Genomic DNA, 20,779 nt, shown 5'->3' on the forward strand with positions numbered 1-20,779 from the left:
TTTTGGTCATCGTTTTATATGATGATGACATGCTACTCACACATGCCCTAATGAGGAGAAGATATTAGCCTTCAAGGCTAAATTACACGTGTCATTTAAGATGATAGATTTGGGCTCATTGTATTATTATTTGGGCATAGAGTTTATGCATCATGATGATGGTATTGTGATGTTGCAGTCAAGAGGCGATCTACATGGTTTGGTCTTGAAGACTGTAAGCATGTTACTACACCAGTAGAGATAGGTGCTAGGCTTAGTCTCTTCAGGATGCAGGTGAACCATTTGATGCATCACTTTATTAGCATGATATTGGGTGCCTCATTTATCTATGTGATTTGAGACCAAAGATTCAATTTGGGGTCTCTCCCAATTGATCAAGTTTATGCACAATCCTAGAAGTAAGCATTGGTAGGCTACCAAGCAAGTATTTAGATACTCACAGGACACTCCGTCCCTTGACTTATTATATGCTAAGGGGAGTGATGTTCAACTGCATGTTTCAATGATTTTGATTAGGCTACATGCTATGACACGTGAGTGTCCACTAGTGGCTTTTTCTTTCACCTGGGTGATTCATGTATATCATGGCTCAGACAATGACCACTTCAAGTGGTGAAGTTGAGTACATAATAGCTTTTACAATGACTGTGGAGTGTGTATGGCTCAGATGCCTTCTTTTGGCAGATCTTAGTGTTGGATAGCAATCCCCCACCTCCATTTTCATTGATAGCTAGAGTGCATTAGCTATCATGAGGAATCCAATGTTTCATGCTTGGTTACATCATAAATGACTAGAGTTTTCATGTAGCATGCATGATATTCTAACAATTGCGACATGTGATCCTTGCAACCATGGACATCCTCTCAATGAGAATAGCACAAGATACACCATGGTAGATGGCAAGGCAATGACTTCTATATATATGTTGAGCGTTGTAGCAATGCAACATGCCTTGCAATTTAAAGGTAATTCTATGACAGAGGTGGTAGCTTGGGGCCTTAGAATGCTACCCATAGATTGAAATGCTTTTGGCAAGACCACCTTGAAATTGAGCATTTTGCTCATGGATGGAATGTTCTAGCCCCCATCCTCGCTAGCATATTTAATAGGGTTACTTGTGAAGACTTACCACCCTCTTATTCTACTAATATGCTTGTCATGATCCATAGAGCACATGATCCCCTAGAATGTAAGAGAATCATGATTGGCCATACATTAACCTTGGTATATGGACCATTTTCCAAGCCTCAGAGTATCACATTAGCAAAGGACAAAAGTCAAAGGACCAAAGGACAAGTAGGTTTCCACAAGACTTATTATTGAACCACATTTTTCACTCTTGAAGCATCTATTGCTAAATCATGGATTTTGACCCAATACTTAGGGCATGCCTCTTCAAGCACCTCGAGGAGCTTCATTTTCTATCATAGGTTATCTAGGGAGTCATGACCTTGTATACATCATTGAATGGGTGGGTCCAGGTACCAAAGGGCTAATTTAGAGAGATTAGAAAAACATTTGGGTCAAATAGGGGCATTGTCTTTTTGGACTATACATTGATGAGATTTTAAAGTTTATTAAGTGACTACCCAGACATTAGTGGCCATTTTCTTATATGCAAATGACATAGCCCTCATCTTTGATTCATCTAAGGCACCTTTATGCAATCTAAATTAAGGTTCCTTGTTATTACAGTTTGAAAAGGGGTTACCCACGTGCATGCACAAGAGTTATAATGATGAACCTCCAGTGGGAGTTAATGGTGATCTTTCTGATGCTCCTCTTTTTCAAGTTGACTTCAATCCTAAATGGAGCTTGGATATTGTTCAGTCTACTCACTAGTCCTAATTTACCCATGGATAAAGTCCAAAATCTTATTTGGCTAGCTGCCCCATTTTAACTAATCTCCAAACAACTTTATAAATGAAGAAAGGATGGAGTCCTTTGTAGATGTGTCCTTATTGGAGATGTTGCTGAATTTGTTAAAAGATGTGATGAGCGCCAATGATTCAATGTCACTAATAATTAGAATTGCATGCCTCTAGCCAACATAGTGCCCTTATAAGTAGTTTTTTTTAAATGAGGTTTAGAATTCCTTGAAAGATAAATCTACCCGTGTAAGGTATATCATTGTAGCTACTTGCTATTGTTCTAATGGGCAGAGGCAAAGGCCATTATTAAAGTGGAGTATAGCTAAGTCTCTTTACAAGTACATTATGTCGAGATGAACTAGTAAGCGAAAGGGGAACTTATTTCATTAGTGGGCTGACTTCATAGTAATCCATAGGAAATCTTCTCCATATTACCCATAGGTGAATGGACACGCTGAAAGCACCAATAAGATCATGTGCACTATTTTGATAAAAATAGTAAACGAGAAACAAAATGATTGGGAACAAAAGTTGCCAACAACTTTAGGGGGGTTGTATGTTGAGAAGCTTTGCAAAAAGAAATGGTTTGATCACCATGGGGTCAAACAAGAATTCAACAAGGGTGACCTAGTAATCATGTGCGCCATCAAGAAAAACAAATGGAAGTTGAAATTTTCAGGTTTAGGACCTTTTAAAATCTGACAGTTCACACACTCTGGCATAGCAAGACTTGAAACATCATTTGACTTCTATGTGAATGGGAGCAAACAGAGAAAATTTCACGAGCCCTTAACTAAGAATATGTTAAGAGAAATCCATTTTGTGAAACAAAGGAGAATTGGAAGTGAACAGGCACTAAAAGAAGCAAAGACAAGAGAGGAGAAAGCTAGATTTAGAAGAAATGGTATTTACATCAATAATTTCCCCATCCTCCTCTACTAAACGAGGTAGAAGAATAAATCCAATCAAGATGGTTGTGGTTGGGATTCCCAACTCAATTAGGAACTGCCCAATTGGCGAGCACATGTGGTGTCCTTACTTGCTCTCCATGCATCCATATATGGTGTGCCTTCGATGCCCTTTTTTTAACATAATATGGTGGTGTTTGCCTTGGTATAATCCCCTTCTTGCACCCCAACCACATGCACATGTAATGCCCAAATCTTCCTCATTTTGTTCTCCTCAATCGTATCATGACTAATGTGTGGTGTCCTAAGCCCTCTCTCCACTCCTTCTAAACTCCTTTCTTCACTACTATAGCTCCCCTTGTTCAATCTCCCTTTTGGTCTCCACAATGTGATCGTAGAGCTTCACCTTGAGGTCTCCAACTTCAGAGAGGATGGAGGGATTAATTTCTCCTTCTTCCTTCTTCAATCATGTGTTTCTCTAGCATGGCAATCTCTTTCTCCATTCAATCTAACTGTCTAGCATGTTGTTCCTTCATCTTTGTCATCTCCTCTTGTATTTTTGCCATCTCCCATTCGCAGTAATATGCTTGGATAACCAAAATTTCTTTTAGTAATCGTAGGTAGTCTCTGGTAAGCATACCATGTTTATTTGGTTATGTACTTACATTGACTTGGCTATCAATCTTGTTTGAGAACTACTTTCAATTCCCCTTGCAATCCATACCACCTACTCGATCTAGTCATTTTGGCTTGGGAATCAAGTTAGGCTTAAGGACAAGGGTGAAGACGGGAGTCGGCACGATGAAGTAAGGGTGGGAGTGGCTTTTGGTTGATGGTTCAACCATTAGTTTGAGTTTAGCAACCACATTATATCAGCCTCAATAGTAGAAGAGCGTAGCCTATGAAAGAACCGGAGACATTTGAGCAAAGGAGGGTGGGGGGAAAGGGGGAAGAGGAGGCTAGGGGCATAAAGGAGAGTAGGCAAGGAAAGGCAAGAGAGGGGCACGAAAGAGGGCATACGGGCAGAAGGCGGAAGGGTCGATGAAGGAGGGTAGGAGTGCATAGGAGGGCACAACGTGCAAGCGCGCGTGCGCGCGCGCGTGTGTGTGTGTGTGTGTGAGAGAGAGAGAGAGAGAGAGAGAGAGAGAGAGAGAGAGAGAGAGAGAGAGAGAGAGAGAGAGAGAGAGATTAGTAACGTTACTAATAGGCCGATATTGATCTTTCCGACGAGAAGTGAGATTAGAACAAGATGTGTTGAATATCAATTCCATGAACTAACCAGTTCTACCACCTTTGGTCAGAAGGGTTAACCCATTTTGTTTATTTACTCTGAACTAACCACTTCTACCACATTTGGGCAGAAGGGTTAACCCATTTTGTTTATTTACCCACACACCTGATAAGAGAAGTTTTTTTTACGTCATACGAACAATCCCAAGAGATTGATATTGATCTATCTGACGAGAAGTAAGATTTGAACACGTGACGTGCTGAATATCCATCCATGAACTAACCACTTTTGCCACACACACCCCCGTAGCCGATATTGATCTTTCCGACGAGAAGTGAGATTAGAACACAAGATGTGTTGAATATCAATTCCATGAACTAACCAGTTCTACCACCTTTAGTCAGAAGGGTTAACCCATTTTGTTTATTTACTCTGAACTAACCACTTCTACCACATTTGGGCAGAAGGGTTAACCCATTTTGTTTATTTACCCACACACCTGATAAGAGAAGTTTTTTTTACGTCATACGAACAATCCCAAGAGATTGATATTGATCTATCTGACGAGAAGTAAGATTTGAACACGTGACGTGCTGAATATCCATCCATGAACTAACCACTTTTGCCACACACACCCCCGTAGCTTGATGGCATCGAACCTAGGTCCTGGCAATGAAACCCTAGTGTTCTACCAAGTCACTTGGCAGAGGTGGATTGAGATGTAAGTTGTGTTTTTGAGAAAAAAACATTTTGAAAGTGGAATCCACGTCGACTAGTATAATGGAATTGCCTGGTGATGCTGCAGATCAACGGATCGTTATATGGAAGGGGTAGAACATGCGAAGGATGACCGTGATGGTTTGTATTGGAATGCATCATCCTTTGTTTATTGCAAATTGGATCAGTGTTGGCTCAAGCCCAAGAATGCATTACTTGGTGCTCATATTGTAGATGGTGCGCATGATTCTGGTTTTGACAGGTCCCGACATTCCATTACCCATTGGCAAATTGAGGTTTACAAGCACTCAAGAGTAAGCATATTCTTCCAGTCTCTCTAATCGCTGCATATCTGCCAATATAATGATGCCAAAAGTCTGATGAGAGCAGTGCAACCGGCCCCTTTCTATGTATTGCCAAGTACGCATGGTCTCTGCCTGGTGTGCTGTCTATCTGCCATTTATGATGATCTGCTGCATTTTATCTAGCTTCCCTGGCCATGTTCACATGTGAGCAGGTGAGGGCATGCCCTGTTTTTAATGACTTCTTTTCTCACACAAGCTAGGATCTCAAAGGCTAGGCAGAAGCATTTTCTTCCACCCATGGGGATGGGGACAGTAGATTTCTGGGTTGGCACAACCAATCGGTGCAGATCTATTTAGCAAGCTGTCTGCTGCAGCCCACCTGTAAAGCCACCACGGTAGTGTTATGTGCACACATAGATTGGAGTCATGCATGACCTGATTTTGCAAAATGATATGAACATAATTTTTGGTCCTGCCAGGACCTAGTGTTACCTCCTCATTTTGAGAGGTCAAATGCCTTTTGGTCAACGCTTCTATTTGACTGGTCCATGCAAAGTTGGTTCTCTTTTCAAAGTTTCTAAAAATTCAGCTAATCTGAAACGTTAAGATTTTAAATATGTTATCTCGAACTTTAACGTGTGGCTAACATGCATGTTTTAGATTACCCTTCAAACATGGGCCCTTCTCCTCATTGGCTGAAGGAACCATCTTCTCTTTTACTCTAACCTTATCTACTATTAGTACTAAACCCATGCTTCTTCACCATGGCTTTCTTGGTATTTGCACACACAAATGGCATGTCAGCTTGTTTGGTTTGTCATAGTGCATTTTCAGTGTCCCATGGACACATATAGGTGGTTTAGACCCTGATGTGGAGTCATAGGGATGCTCACGATTCGAATGACTTGTTGGCAGTGAAAAGAAAATCCAAATAGTGTTGGTGGAAACTGGAAGCTTCAATCCACCCACATACATGCATTTGCGTATGTTCGGTAAGATATGCAATCCCACATTCCAACTGTTGAGCATTTTTGGCTAGTTTTTCCTCCTTGACTTTGTTCATGATATTTGCTTGCCATTAGTCTGCAAGCCTGAAAGCATAGTGAAGAAGATTGTATGCGGGGGGGGGGGGGGGGGGGGGGGTGGGGGAGGAGGGGGGGGGGCTGGGGGTGTCTTTACCGTCAGTGAAGGTCTCCTTGGCCATGAGGTAATAAGATGGATTTATAGAAGGCACCCACTTCTTTGGCTTTAATGAAAGAACAGATCTGAAGGAAGGTATTATGCACTCAGGGAGCACTCTTGGATTTGATCTTAGCACCATACGAGGGTGGGCTAGGTCCACTCAGAATCTCAGATGCATTCACCCTTGCCTGTGTGGGGTTACAAGTGCGTGGTCTCAGTCCATTTCGCCCACCAAATCTGTCATACAGCAAGGTTACTGATTATATTTCACTCTGACTCCTGGACTCATTGAATTCCTGGTTCCTAGACTCCTAGTGGTGAGGAGCTAAAGGGGATGCTCCTCTTAGCCCAAATTCCAGAGTCACTTGCTACTGCGACTGGTGTGGCTAATGTTAAACAATGATCGCTCGAATTCTGATTACGTGAATGGCGCTTAACGTAGCTTGTTGAAGTGTGAAGCCATGTAAGGCATTCGCTTTGATGCTACTTTCTATTCATTTGCCTTTTTTTACTCATTTCTCAGATTTGGGAAGGGAAGCACTTGTCTCCTGCGCCTACCATTTTGCAGGTGGCTATATGTCTCCAGTAAATAACGCATATGGAAAGCAAGTAAGCGTTTTTTTTAAAAATCGCCTGGTGTCTTTTTTTGGCATGACCAAGTGGATGACTTCACATTCGTTGGAAAGCCTTATATTGCTCATACAAGGCTTTTCTGTTTAAATTGTTCAAAATCCATTAGGATGAAATTGTGACGTGCACCTTGCACTTGGGTGCACTTGGCATACTAATATTATATGGGCTATATTTGGGTTAGTGATGTGCACTGTGCCCCTCTAGGGACATGTGAGGCTAGTCGCTATTGGGTAAGATAGGGCCAAGAGGAGGACTCAACTTGGGAGACAGTGGCAAGTTTGAAGTAAAGATTTTCCGACTTCATTTCCGAGGATGTAAATGTATGAGGAGGGGAAGTATGTTATGTACCTGATGCTAACCATAGGGGTAGGTGACGTAATCTGGGGCCTATGGGGGCCAAGGATTAGGAAAATCATGCTGATTATAAGGGTCAAGGCTTATAAGTGATATTTCCATAAGTATAGGTTTTATTGGCAAAAGCTGCATAAATGAGGGTTATGTGATGAGTGGGTTATTATATCCGGGTTAAGTGATAAACCACTATTGCCAATCCATAGTTGGATGCAGATAGTCTACCGATGGCTCCTTAGGGCAGGGCAGGTCTTGGTGATATAAGACACCTTGACTAATTGTTGTGAGTTTGTATGGACGGGAGCCTTGACCCCTACACTCGGGGGTGATCCAATGCATTGGATCTACGGTTGGTGGTGAACTCAAGCTCGAGCTCGTGGAACTTAATTTGGTTTAATGATTCGTATGTCTTGTGTGTAGGGGATCTTGGAGAGGGTTTGATTGCGAGACACCCCTTACAGTTGGTATCAGAGCATAAAGCTCTTTCTCTTGAGTAGGGTACCTAACCTCTTCATTGAGCTTCTTGCTCTCAAAAGCAGGACGTTTACCCTCCTGGAACAAAGCTGTCCCTATCGTATAATCACTTGCATTAGTCTCAACCATGAATGGTTTACCGAGATCCGGTAAGGCTACACTAGCAGGTGCTGTATATACATGCGTTTGGAAATCATCATTCTCATGTGCATTCTCTCAAGCGGAGCCTACAGAGTGATTCTCTGAAGTGTGGGCTGGCCAAGGAAAGAAACTACAGCAAAGCATTGGGCTGAGAATTGTGGTCAATATACACAGTTGTTTTTTGTACTTGAAATTCAGTTGTAACACCTTTTCTTGTATACTATGTTTGAATCTAATTGCCCTCTTCTCTCTCTACTCTCAGAACCCTAGCACATAGGCAAAGAGCTCTACAGCTGGTATTAGAGCCTAGGGAACTTGCAAATTTTTTCTTTTCTAGTTTCTGTGTGCGTTGGCTGCTGGGTTAGGGTAGAGCCCCTAGCATCTAGGAGTGCACAAGGTTGGGTTTGGGGAAAGTCTCTATTTGGGTACTATGCTTAGTGGAATCCTGACTACTTGTCATGGAGTCACAACTCTCTGATTTGCTTCTCTGCATGAAGGCAGCCATGGACAAATAAGTGGCTTGCATGGATGAGCAGGCAATCGGATGTTGAACATGCAGCTTTTTTGGTGTCTCTGCTTCTTAGCCTCTACAGACATTGCACATGGATCACACCCCTGGAGCTCCCCACGAAGATGCACTTTTATAGAGACCACTTCCTCACACTCACTGAGGAAGGATTCATTCAGCAGCCGGGCTACTTGAGTGTTCACATGTCCCATGCCATGCGGATTGCGATTGGCCAAATACGGGCCATTACACATGCCGTTGCCAAGTATACTAGATCCGAGGGAGGTTTCACTGTCTATTTCGTGAGGGATTCGGTCCACTCTCCAGGATCATTGGGCCTCTTCCTGCGTGAGCTCCACAGACACAGGGACAGCTTCTTGGGACAGGCCCCAGCCACCCCGCCCCCTCCCTCGGCAGCCAACCATCACTAGTTTCTTCCAGACCTAGGAGGTGGAGGAAACCGACATAGTGGATCTTGTGGACCCTCCACGAGCTACTCTGGACCTACCTCGCCCGAGAGGAGTTACCTCGGACCGAGCCTCTGCACTCCAGCGTGCCCGACGCCCTCGACCCCCCCCTCGGCCACGATCACCTCATCAGCTCTAGATCCAGGACATGCTCCACCGCCATCGAGCTACCTTTCCACGTGACATAGCTGAGGGAGACCTCTTGGCCATACTCGTCAACCCCATGCTCGACATTTTGGAGTGGTATACCATCTACTCGGAGTTGATGTTGCTACCATGTTTTTATGTTCTTAGTTTTCCATTGACGAGTTTCCATGGATAGTTTTGTATCACCCCAGTGAGATAGCTATATTTATGTTTTCATTTTGTTTTATTTTCCATTCCATGATGAGATATGCCATGGACATTATTGTACCACTTTGGTCTCATAGGCCCATTGGGTCTTTAGTAGACGCTTAATATATATTTCTTTCTTTCTTTCTTTCTCTCTCTTCTATTCTTCTTTTGTATGCGCTTTGCATCAAGCATGTTCAAGGATGGTGTTTAGGGATGAAAGAAGATTCCCAGAGCTTCCGTATGTGACATTATGAAAATGCTGGATTCCTAGGATTATGTTTGCTCCTACAAGAGGGGCAACCATGAAATCCCGCACAAATTCTGTGCTCTGTACGATTAATTTAGCCCGACGAGCTTCAAACTTAATGCTCATTGTCATGCGCATGCTAGATCTCTCGACTTTTTTGTCTAGCGAGGTCAATGAAAACCGGGCTCGCCGAGCGACCTATTCCATGACCACATCCTCTGTACTACCGCCGTGAAACAAGAGAATGACCCTCTGGCCACCTATGTAGTCAAAGGTCTGGAGCAATTCGTTATGCTCATACTCTTGGTCATGGTTGCCCTTCTGCCTATCTTCAAGCTCTCGGCTGACAATGGCACCAGCCGAAGTTGTGGGAGCTGGATGATCAACGACAACCTAGAGGGTCTGTGCTCACCACAACGGTTGTCGAGGCCAGGGTGGTGGTCTGAGCAAGGGTCTTCTTAGGGAAAGCCCTAGAAGTGTGATCTTTTGTATGACAAAAGAAACACCATCCCTCCTTCTTGTACTGTTCTTGTTCCTCAAGACTAATCTTACCACCTGTCTTGCCGGTCAAAGCCTTCTGGTCTAGAGTAAGGTGAGGTTCGGTGTTCGAGTTCTTGGAGCCAGAGACTCCCAGGGTAGACCTTGATTGGGTCTGGTTTTTGCCCTTGCCAGAGCTAGTGGCTGCCTTGGCTGCTCCGAGCTGGGAGGTCTTCGGTTTCCCATTGTTATACTTCATCTTGGCACTTTGAGCAAGCAAAAGCCCGATCAAAAGTTTTTGGTTTGAACATGCGCACATCCCACGGGATCTGCGTGTCCAAACTGTAGAGGAATTGTCCTCTTTTGTTTGCGTCCGACTTCTGCAACTGTAAAGCTAGGTGAGTGACTTTGTTTGCAAATTGAAGGATAGATAGTGCATTCTGGCGCAAACCCCGAAACTCGTCCTCGAGTCGCTCAAGATAATGAGTCGGTAGAAATTGTTTCTTGAGGTTAGTGACAAACTGTCCCAGTTGTAGTGAGCAACTCTGTAGTTGGAATTGACTTGGGCCTAGTTAGTCCACCATGATATGGCTTTCCCTTCGATATAGCAACTAACTAACACCACCTTCTCTATGTCTGACTTCCTACCAGCAGCAAAGTAGGCTTCAAACTAACGAATCTAGGAGTGAAGAGTTGTAGGATCGAGTTTACCGTTATGCTTACTGAAGTTCACCTTCTCGTGAAGATGAGTCGACGAAGTCGTGGGTATAGACCTTGCATCGAGAAGTGCAAGGTATTGCTCGTGCTCCACGTGTCATCGTTGGGCGTCGAGTGCAGCAGCGTGGGCAGGTGCCTTTGTTTGAAGCTCTACCTTCCGTTCTTGCATTTCATATAACGCACAAGAGTGGTGTGCTAACTCCTCAAGGGAGATAATCGAAGCATGAACTAGGAAGGGTGCTTAGTGATGGCCGGTGGAGGGGAGGGGGGGGTATGGGTGTCGAGGCTTTTTTTTTTTTCCGGAAAAGGTCCTTCAATTAGTTAAAGAGAAACAGCCACAAAGGGCCAAGTAGTGTCAGAATACGCAGTGGAGATGATGACCAGATCTGGGAACACGAGCAAAACGCAATGCAGAAAATAACAACACAAGAGATAGAGAGGTAGAGGCGTGTAACTCTACTCTATATACACAAAAGAATCCCAGAAATGATACAATAGTGACAAGGGGGCTAGGGGCCATTTTATATGGCCCCCCAACAGTAGTCGGCCTGCTGTAGGGCAGTTGACAGGACCACAAAACCCCACGACTGTTGACATGCCCAGTCGACCAGCAGCAGGGGGAGTCGGCCAGCATCAAGAAGGTCCACGACCTGTGCAGAGCAGTCGGCCACCTCCAGTGTTTCCACAGATGCAGTCGGCCAAGTTCAAGGTCCTCCTGCCACTACAAGATTGCCTCCCATGCCACAAAAAAATAGGAAAAAATGGGGGAAAAATACGGAGAGTGGGGAAAAATGAGAAAACACCTAATAAGGGCAGGCACAGCCACAACATAGGCCCTGGTGTATATGTATAGATAGGAGATGACTTCTAACACCCCCTCTCAGCTCCTGACTGTGAAACCAACCACAGGGAGCCGGGGTGCCGCCTGAGCAAATCCTGATATAGCGACTTCGTGAAGAGGTCCAACGTACTGTCCTCCGTCGAACAGAACTCTAGCAAGATGTCATCAGCAACGATCTGTTCACAAACAAAGTGCCTCTGGATGACCATGGGTTCCTCCAGTGGAAGCCCAATCCTGCAATGCAACCTCTGCAACCTCACCACCTCACAAGCAGCATCACAAGCAGCTCGGTACTCTGCCTCTGTCGTTGACAAGGCAAAAGATGACAGCCTCTTACTGCTCCATAAAACTGCTGGGGCTGAAGTAGATCTCCTCGTGTCCGGATCTCCTCTCCAAACTGAGTCACTCCAACCGTGGAGTCGGACTTCATCAATCAATCCCCCTCCTGTGTACAAGAGTCCATGATCCTTCGCATGCCGCAAAAACCACAGGAAACGCAATCCTGCCTCCCAAAGAGTCATCCGCAACCATGAGCTCAATTGCCTCATCAGGAAGCTCCCATCCAATCTGGTGTCCATCAACCAGATCAATGAACCATTCTGCTTATGAGTCAAAGAGGCATCACACTGCTCACAAGGATCAACACGTGTTACGGTGCAAAACCAAGTCCTGGAAACCTGTTGAAGACCACGCAAGGCCCTCTGAAACCTGTCAACCACCCCCTCTGAATCCGGAACCACAAAGCCTGGAGAAACCGCCTCCTTCTGCAAGTAATCAAGTGCCACCTGCCTGGCTTTCCGAAAGGTCCCCATGGAAAGAACATCCTCATCTGTCTCGAATACTACGAGACATCTGAGCATAAGTTACCTGTTCAGTTTCCTCTGACTGACGAACACAAGAACCACCAGCATCAGTACTAGAAAGTTCCAGCCAACTGCTGTCATCAATTGGCAAGCTATCCACCATCTGGTCCCGGAAAGCCTGCACCTGCAGCGTATCCACACTTAAGTGGCCATTACCAGACAGCCACTCATCACAAACCTGAAGACCTAGGGGAGAGAGTGCTGAAAGCTTGTAAACTCCATTCTCCACTCCGCCTTCCCAAACTACCTGGCCTGTTGCTTTGTCTCGAAGAGCAACAAAATGCTCATCAAACTCCACCTGTACGCCAGTCTTGCAAACCTGATGCACTGACAATAGATGAAAACCAAGTGACGGAACATACAACACCTGGGAGGAATGCTGCCCCCCTCTGCCATCGGGAACTATCTCCATCCTGCCCTCACTGTGAACTGGGATAGTGGATGTATCCCCAGTAAGAATGTGACCAGAATACTTGCAGAGATCCTGTAAATCTGAACGGGAAGGAGTCATGTGCCTGGAAGCACCACTGTCTAGAATCCACTCCCGAGTATCCGTTGCGGAGAATCCTCCAACCTCCTCCCTGCTTGAAGAAAATGAAACATCGGTGTCCATCACCTCCAGGTGCACAAAAGCCGGAGTCTTTGTGATTGCTTTTATAGGCAAAATGCCATATCTTTCTCAACACTCTACTCACTGGGGTAGTGACACTTGGCTATACCTAGTGACATCACTGCTTGCACGCACAAATACTTAAGTGGCTATAAGAGGTGGTTCACATGTGCTAACTCACTTACTCACATAAGTGTGTTCACACACACAAACAAGGGTTATTCACACACACAGACACAAGTAGGTACACATACATGATGAGTAAACACACACAGCTGTTGAAATACCCAACAAATCCCCCTTCAAAGTTCGGAGTGAAGGTGGAGATGTCTTGAGATAGAGCTTTAATAGCCATTGTGATTTGGGTTCAACACTGCACTCTAATGCTCTATCTAAGACATGTTCCTTGCTACAGACTTAGAGGCTAAGCGTGGTTCAGAGGCCAGTGAGCTTGGAAAAAAGGTCAACAAGCATGGCTCAGAGGCTTAATAAGCATGGACGCGCAGAGACTCAGAGGTCTAGGGAACAGGTACCAAAAGAGCTTGACCACTCATGACGTTCACTTACATTAGTGTACTCAAAAAACCAACCTCTCTTGGACCTAAACTGGGATAAATTGGGATAGTGGAGCCTTTTATAACATAAGGCGGTACAAACATGTAAGACCGACGTAAATGTCGAGCACTTATTACTTATCTTTTTCACCGGACGACTTGGGTAGAGGACCCATGACACACACATAGAAACATAGATTTTTATGGAAGATTAGATCCCCCCCTCGAACAGATGTCGGTGATGAATCTTCTTCCGGTAGTGTTGCTAGGTAGTCAACACCTAGGGCATCATTTTAGGCTTTGAGGCCAAGTCAGAGAACCCAAAATTGTACAAATTGAAAGCTGTGGAGAAGAAATCCGAAGTTTTTGTCAAAGTAGCACCTTCAATTTGATGCAAATGGCACAATTTTGGAAAATCCCCAAAATGTTGTGGAGGAGCTCCAATTTGGTGTCCATTTTTTGAGAAAAAAAATCCCAAATTTTAATTGCCATAGTGGCTTCAATGTCAATGCAGGGGCTCAATTTTTGCAAAACCCCAAATCCACAAAACAACACCCCCCCCCCTTCGGGAAAGAGATTCTGTTCAGTATGAAAAAGTTTTACAAGAAGGGAGATTTCAGACCAAGCAAGGGGAAAATCTCTGGTTGTCGTGCACAGTGTGTATCTACCGTGTGCTACACGCACACAAGACTAGCTTCGAGGTTTGGGGAAGCTTGGAGCTAGGCAGGCTAATTGGCGAGCTGATTTAGGGATAGACTAATGTCCGGGCATCCAAGTGTGGATGCCCGATGACCAGCCAAGAGCCTATAAAAGGGTGGCCAAGGTTAGTCATTAGTCATATAGAGTCTCGCGAGATTTGTGAGAGCTCTATGGTCTGGAGCTTGGATCTAGTGCAGACGTGCACTTCCTTTACGCAGCCGAGGCCGGCAGCAGTCTCGAGGTCCGCGAGGGTAGCTTCGTGGCGGTATGGGATGTCGCGAGGTAGAGATCGGTCGATACGTCAACCTAGTTAGCTCAGCTCGTGGCTCGGTGGGGACAGCCAAGATTTGGCTTGCCCACGGCTGTCATGGTTGGGTGGTGAGTCAAGCCTGCACCCCCTTCTTGTTTATTTGTTTGTTTGTAGGTTTCGAGTCTCGAACTAGGAGCGTTCTACAAGGAGATCCTATGGGGATTTGACACTGGTGCCTTGTGCTACCAACAACGTCCCATATGAGAGAGAGTGAAAAAGATGCCATGATCCCATTCTCTCATGAATTGGCCATATTTTCTCTCTGCATTAGTGCCCGCACTCTGTAGCAAAACGGTGTTGTAGAGTGTGCAAGAATCATGCTATTGTAAGCTCTCAAAGATCCCTAAGGCCATGAGCGTCTGGATAATATCACACTAGATCTTGCAAAATTGTGTATCATATACCAAAGTGCCCTCCGTGGCCGTACTGCATCTAGCCTTCCAGATGTGCCAGGCTGTGATGCTAGCAATGATCTCCAAATTTTTGCAAAACCCCCAAATTTTTGGGCATTTATAGGCTTTAATTTGAAGATTTTACCAAAAAATCAGAAAGCCCCAATTTTAATTGATGCGGGAGCTGCAATTTGGGTCAATTTCTCTGATTTTTTAGAAATCCCCAATTTTTGTGAAGTGCAAGGCTTCAGTTACATTTATGAAAAAGCCCTAAATTTAATTGAGTATATATACTTGACTTAAATGATGTTCACCACTTTTGATGCTGATTTTTCTCCAGGTACAGGTGGCTGGAGCTTCAATGGCTGTGGAGATGGCAGCTCTGGCAAAGCATACAGAGGCGCAGATGGGTGGAGAGGCAGCCAGAGGGCGGTGCAGTAGAAGTGGCAGCTGGTGACCTGTCAGCAGCGCGAGGCTGGACAGGAGTAAGCTGGGCATGAACAGGTCAGCAACTTCGCACATGGCAGACGGGTGAGCTGTTGCTGCAGAAAGTCGGCGACAAAGGCGGCAGTGGCTAGAACCAGAGACAAGCGCGACAGGGCATGGTGCAGTAGTTGATGGCGGGTGACGAGCAGCAATAATTCGCAGCAGTTGAAGGCCGCGATTCTGCTGCTTGCACACAGTGCCAGGTTGCTGCAGTTCAGCGGTCAGCTACAGGTGACGGCGGAAAGCAGCGTAGCAGAAGCGGTGTCCAGCTGGGTGACAAACTGCATCAGAACTGACAGGGGGCAGAAAAAAAATGAACCCTGAGTAGGCTGGAACCTAGCTCTGACACCAATTGAAGGAAATATTAGGGTTGGCAGACCAGCAGCTATGGAGGTTCAAACTGATACATGGTGATGTTTGTAGAGAGAGAGATAAGAGAACAAAGCTCAAGAGACTGTATTTGCACGGACAATGTAATGATTGATTGATGTGAAGTTCACAAGGTACAACGGTTTTATAGGCAAATTGTCATATCTTTCTCAACACGCTACTGATTGGGGCAGTGACACTTGGCTGTACCTTCACTGCCTACACACGCAAACACTTACGTGGCTATAAGAGGTGGTTCACATGTACTAACTCACTCACATAATTGCCTGTTCACACACAGACACAAGTGGATACAGAAATAGGGTACACGTACATGATGGGTACACTGAGTCTCTGAAATACCCAACAAAAGGGACCCCTCCTATCTTCAACTCTTCCAAGCTCGTCTTTTGTGGAAGACTGACACAAGCGGGTACACAAATAGGGTACACGTACATGATGGGTACACACAGTCTCTGAAATATCCAACAAAAGGGACCCCTCCTATCTTCAACTCTTCCAAGCTTGTCTTTTGTGGAAGACTGGAGGGCTGTTTATGCAAAGTGGGGACCTGCCTTAGCATGCCAGAGCCTCCCCAGGCCCATGTGGATGTGTGTGCCTCCAGGGCATAGTTGCAAACATTCGCGTTTGCAGGGGTTTGCAAACGTTTGCTGCATTCTTGGAGTTTGCAAAGTTGGTGTTTTGTGTGTGTGTGTGTGTGTGTGTGTGTGTGTGTGTGTGTTGGGTAGTGGACAAAATAATGGCCAAAAGGGGGGAAAAACTAGTAATCTAATCATAAGTTTCATGATTTTATGCATACATTATAAGGTCACAAAAATATTGGCCAAAAAGGGGGAAAAAACTAGTAATCTAATCATAAGTTTCATGATTTTATGCATACATTATAAGGTCACGAATGCAACTCTTTCCGAGGTTGAAGCATTCTTTAGCAAACTATGTAAACTCGTATGCGAATGCACGAATGCGACGAATGCAAACAACTATGCGAGTCCAGGGGTACTAGTGGAAGGGCCCGTTGGGCACATATGTTAGCCAACCGTCAGTTTCTTCCTTGGTGTGTGAACCATGACGCATCATGGGTAGTGTGGCAACTCTTGGTTTCCAAGAGTTTGGCTACATAGTTTAACTTGGTTTGTTTCAAATTATTGGTTAGTTGTGTTTTACAGGAAGATTAAGATTGGAATCTGATTTGTGCTTATATATTTACACTGATCGTTACAATTTTGATAGGGTTTGGTTCACGCAGAGCACAGAATCAAAATGTGCCAGCTTGCAGTTGAGGGGTCATCATTCATTATGGTGGATACTTGGGAGGTACGCGGCGAAAACAAAAACACTTAAAACTCACCCAACAAAGAAAGAAACCAGTTATAGAAGCAAGGATGATTTTTCAGTCAGAGCACAAGAACATGTAACAGAAGCACTCTTGGTTATTGATGGAAGTGATGATTAATACAGGCCTTGCAGCCAACCTATCAACGAACCTTGAAGGTGCTAGCTCGAGTGGCAGATGCACTACAAAATGGGCAATCTATCAACGCTGGTAAAAGCAACGATTTCTTGAACAATTTTTGCGCAGTTTTAAGTGTTGATTGCTCATGTAAGTCCATTAGAATGTAGAGAAATTACTTATATGTAGAGTGAATGGATAACCTAAGGTATGTTCTATGCAGCTATTTCATGATTTCTTGCCAAACGTTTTAGATCAGGCACACCTATCTCTTAAGCCCTTCTGCAAATCCTTATAGTATGTTTTATGATCATCAAATTGTAGGGACGATACGGGTTTTGCTACTATGCGGTGCTGACCTATTAGAATCCTTCACGGTTCCAGGAGTTTGGCTTCCTGATCAGGTGGGGACATTATTAACTTTTTTTTTTGATAAAAAAATTTATGTTCAAAACTTGGCCAAAATTGTGTGGGAGCTTTGCAAGAAGTGTTAATTGTATAAATCTGATCATTTCATGAATGTTGGGCTTGCAGGTGGAAACTATTTGTCGGGATTACGGTCTTGTTTGCATTCGAAGAGGAGGGCGGGACTTGATGAAGTTGATATTAGAGAGTGATCCATTATCGAAGTACAAGGTGGGTAAAAGCATCTTTCCATCTATATATAAAAAAATTAAGCTACTGTGACCATAATTTTGATCCAAGTTGCTGAACTTGCGATGCTGTATCAACTATTAATTTGTTGTTTCCCCCATTTTCCTCATAAGATCCATGCATCCCATGGGCTTAAGTAGGCTGCACACAATTGTAGCTGTGTGGATGCACAATGCTGAGCCCTTATGTGCATCCACTTATTGTTTTGGATGATATTTGGTGTTAAGACAACTCATGTTTTCAAAAGGCTAACCCTCCATTACATGCAAACTGTTTTCATCGGTGTTGTTTGCAGGAAAACATAATTATTGTCGACGATTTTGAAAGTGACATCAGCTCTACTAGAGTCAGGTTTGTGGCTTTCATTTCTACTGGCTTGTTTAGAGTTAATGATATATATCACAAGGCAGTTTTTCTTAATCTTTGTTGAGAGAACATTTTAGTATCAAGGTGACACACTGCCACCTTGAATGAAGTGCCATTATCCACGTTGATAATCCTGAATGCCTTAGCCCTAGCAATTCTAGAAGTTCTCTAAGAGGCTGATTATTAAGTGTAATTATGATGACGTTCAAACCTTTACTAGATTGCATTATAATGAAGTGCTATCAACAAGTGCTTTATATTTTTGTTCTACTCTGTGATAAAAGAAATGTTAGGTATAGCTATCCTAGCATTAGATAACAAAAACAAAGTACATCTTAGCATTAATTTTAATATCAATGTGACCAGATGAGAAGTTACGTTGGAGGCAACCAGTACTTAATGAAGGCCAAAAATAGCACTAATTGAAGGCCAAAGACTCATACCAAGGCTTAGGGACACAGGACAGGTCAACATGGGCTATATAAACATAAAGCAGATTGTATGTATGGTCGATTACTCTTTTTTTTCCCTTTTTTTTGATGCGAGAGGGGTTACTGAAATACATGCCACAAGGTTTGATTTGAACCCTTTCTCTCTCTTTTGAGAGGTAAGGGCACAACCATTGGGCTAAAGCCCAGGAGGCTTGATTACTCTTCTTATGCACCTCTGAGGTAATCAAATCTACCATGCAAGATCACTCCCTTAGGTTATGTTATAGGGGTCCTTTAATATTGCTCTAAGTGGGACAAATAAATCAAGTATACAAAAGAGAAGCTAGCTGGTTTGTGGATTGATTTGCTAAACTTTGGTTGTATGTAAGCATGCATGCATGTAAGTATGTATGAAGGCATGTGTGTCCTCTTACAACTTCCACTTTCTTGAATAATCAGCTGAACAATTTGATGAAGGATACACTTCTTCCTCTGTGGACAGGGAAAACCTGGCAAAGGGTTTACCAGTGGAGCACTTGACACCAACCAGTGTTATCGATTATATCAAGTCAAATAATCTGTACAATACCAATGCCTGACTTTTCAAGTGGGCTTCATTTGAAAATATATTTATCTTTTTTTTTAAAATGTGAATATGGTTACTGAAAATAGATTCCCTTTGGTAGATTTGAACCCATCCAAGCACACATGCCTCAAAGCATTCCGTATCTCTAATTTGGGAGGTATGAGGGCTACTGCTAGAGCCTGCTGGGCGAAACTACATATATTGTATGGAGCGAAATTGAAGCTCTTCAAAGTATGTTCCTTGTATATAACAACCAGAGTCTGAAATTATAAATATGTTCCTCTGGCAGTACCTACCTCTATTAGAGGAGATTTCCATTGCCATAAATGGGGCCATTGTGCATGTATACCAATGCTTGGCTGTGATTGGCCTCAAATGTTTGAAGAAACGGCAGTTCAAACATCAACATATATCAGTTTATACATCAACATATATCAGTTTATATATCAACATCTTCGGAGCTCTGATAGAAACTTAGTACACAGACCTTTGTATGAATGTATGCTCTTATGTGTGTATGTGTGTGTGTGCGTGCACGCGCGTGGGGGGTGTGTGTGTGGGAGCATATATTGATACCAAGTTCTACACCCACTATTGGGCACTGATGATGCCAGTGGAGATGTCGTAGTATCTAGTCCACACTATGCATGATGGAGTTGATGGTTTATTGTCTTGCGGATGACTACCATGAATCTGGGCAAAAATTACACTTTCTTATAAGGTGAATTTGGGCATGATCCTAGATTCATCTAGGTATATCTTTATGCTGTATTAGCGAACATGCAAATTTCACATTGTAAAGTTTTCGTCCAAGTTGCAGCCAGTTGATATTGTGTTAATTCTTTCTATCTTTAGTGGTGCATATGTCCTATCAACTATTCTTTCTATTCGTTATGATCCTTAGTGCTAGCCTTGCATTTTCGGAGCTCTGACAAAAACTCAATACATAGATCTTTGTATGAATGTATGCTCTTATGTGTGTGTGTGTGTGTACGTGGGGGGTGTATGTGGGAGCATATATCGATACCAAGTTCTACACCCACTATTGGGCACTAATGACGTTAGTGGGAATGTCGTAGTAACTAGTCCATACTACGCATGATGGAGTTGATGGTTTATTGTCTTGTGGATGACTACCATGAGGTTATAAATTGCACTTTCTTATAAGATGAATTTGGACATGTTCTTGAATTCATCTAGGTATATCTTTATACTTTATTAACGGACATGCAGATTTCACTTTGTGAAGTTTTGAAGCCTATTGATATTGTGTTAATTCTTTCTATCTTTAGTGGTGCATATGCCCTATCAACTACCTTTTTGTTGTAATACTTCTTTCTATTTGTTATGATCATTAGTGCTAGGCTTCATTATGGATGAGTCTACCTTGCATCTCTAAAGCTCTGACAAAAACTTAGTACCAAGATCTTTGTATGAATGTATGCTCTTATGTGTGTGTGTGTGTGTGTGTGGGGAGGGGGGGGTAATGTGTGAGCATATATTGATACCAAGTTCTACACCCACTATTGGGCACGAATGACGTTAGTGGGGATGTCATACTATGCATGAGTTGATGGTTTA

The 20,779-nt window shown here is 43.6% G+C and overlaps 1 protein-coding gene across 4 annotated transcripts; it reads left to right on the top strand.

The window, feature by feature from the left end:
- The first annotated feature begins 4,591 nt into the window (after positions 1 to 4,591).
- Positions 4,592 to 19,598, top strand: LOC147636945 (nicotinamide/nicotinic acid mononucleotide adenylyltransferase-like). Of its 4 annotated transcripts, XR_015266302.1 has the most exons (12): positions 4,592 to 4,732; positions 4,817 to 4,869; positions 4,991 to 5,042; positions 5,949 to 6,025; positions 6,739 to 6,824; positions 16,942 to 17,026; positions 17,168 to 17,254; positions 17,486 to 17,565; positions 17,696 to 17,797; positions 18,111 to 18,166; positions 18,730 to 18,852; positions 19,115 to 19,598. XR_015266302.1 is itself a non-coding variant. In XM_086800535.1 (11 exons), the coding sequence occupies exons 1-11, from the start codon at positions 4,659 to 4,661 to the stop codon at positions 18,549 to 18,551; spliced, it is 756 nt and encodes a 251-aa protein (XP_086656661.1). In that variant the 5' UTR covers positions 4,592 to 4,658; the 3' UTR covers positions 18,552 to 18,712. The 4 variants fall into 4 exon arrangements, 3 of the variants coding, with proteins under 3 accessions (XP_086656661.1, XP_086656658.1, XP_086656659.1); XM_086800535.1 differs by lacking the exons at positions 18,730 to 18,852; positions 19,115 to 19,598 and adding an exon at positions 18,548 to 18,712; XM_086800532.1 differs by lacking the exon at positions 18,730 to 18,852 and having other exon boundaries at positions 4,599 to 4,732; positions 16,942 to 17,025; positions 17,170 to 17,254.
- The last annotated feature ends 1,181 nt before the right edge of the window (positions 19,599 to 20,779 follow it).

Source organism: Cibotium barometz, chromosome 7 (assembly GCF_041138505.1).
Source record: "Cibotium barometz isolate CiBa-2024 chromosome 7, ASM4113850v1, whole genome shotgun sequence".
NCBI lineage: Eukaryota > Viridiplantae > Streptophyta > Polypodiopsida > Cyatheales > Cibotiaceae > Cibotium > Cibotium barometz.

Coding starts and splice junctions, on each gene's coding strand:
- LOC147636945 (XM_086800532.1), top strand. CDS start 4,659: ATGGCATCGAACCTAGGTCCTGGCAATGAAACCCTAGTGTTCTACCAA. Junction 17,026..17,169: donor TTATGGTGGATACTTGGGAG/GTACGCGGCGAA, acceptor TGATTAATACAG/GCCTTGCAGCCAACCTATCA. Junction 17,255..17,485: donor TGGGCAATCTATCAACGCTG/GTAAAAGCAACG, acceptor ATCAAATTGTAG/GGACGATACGGGTTTTGCTA.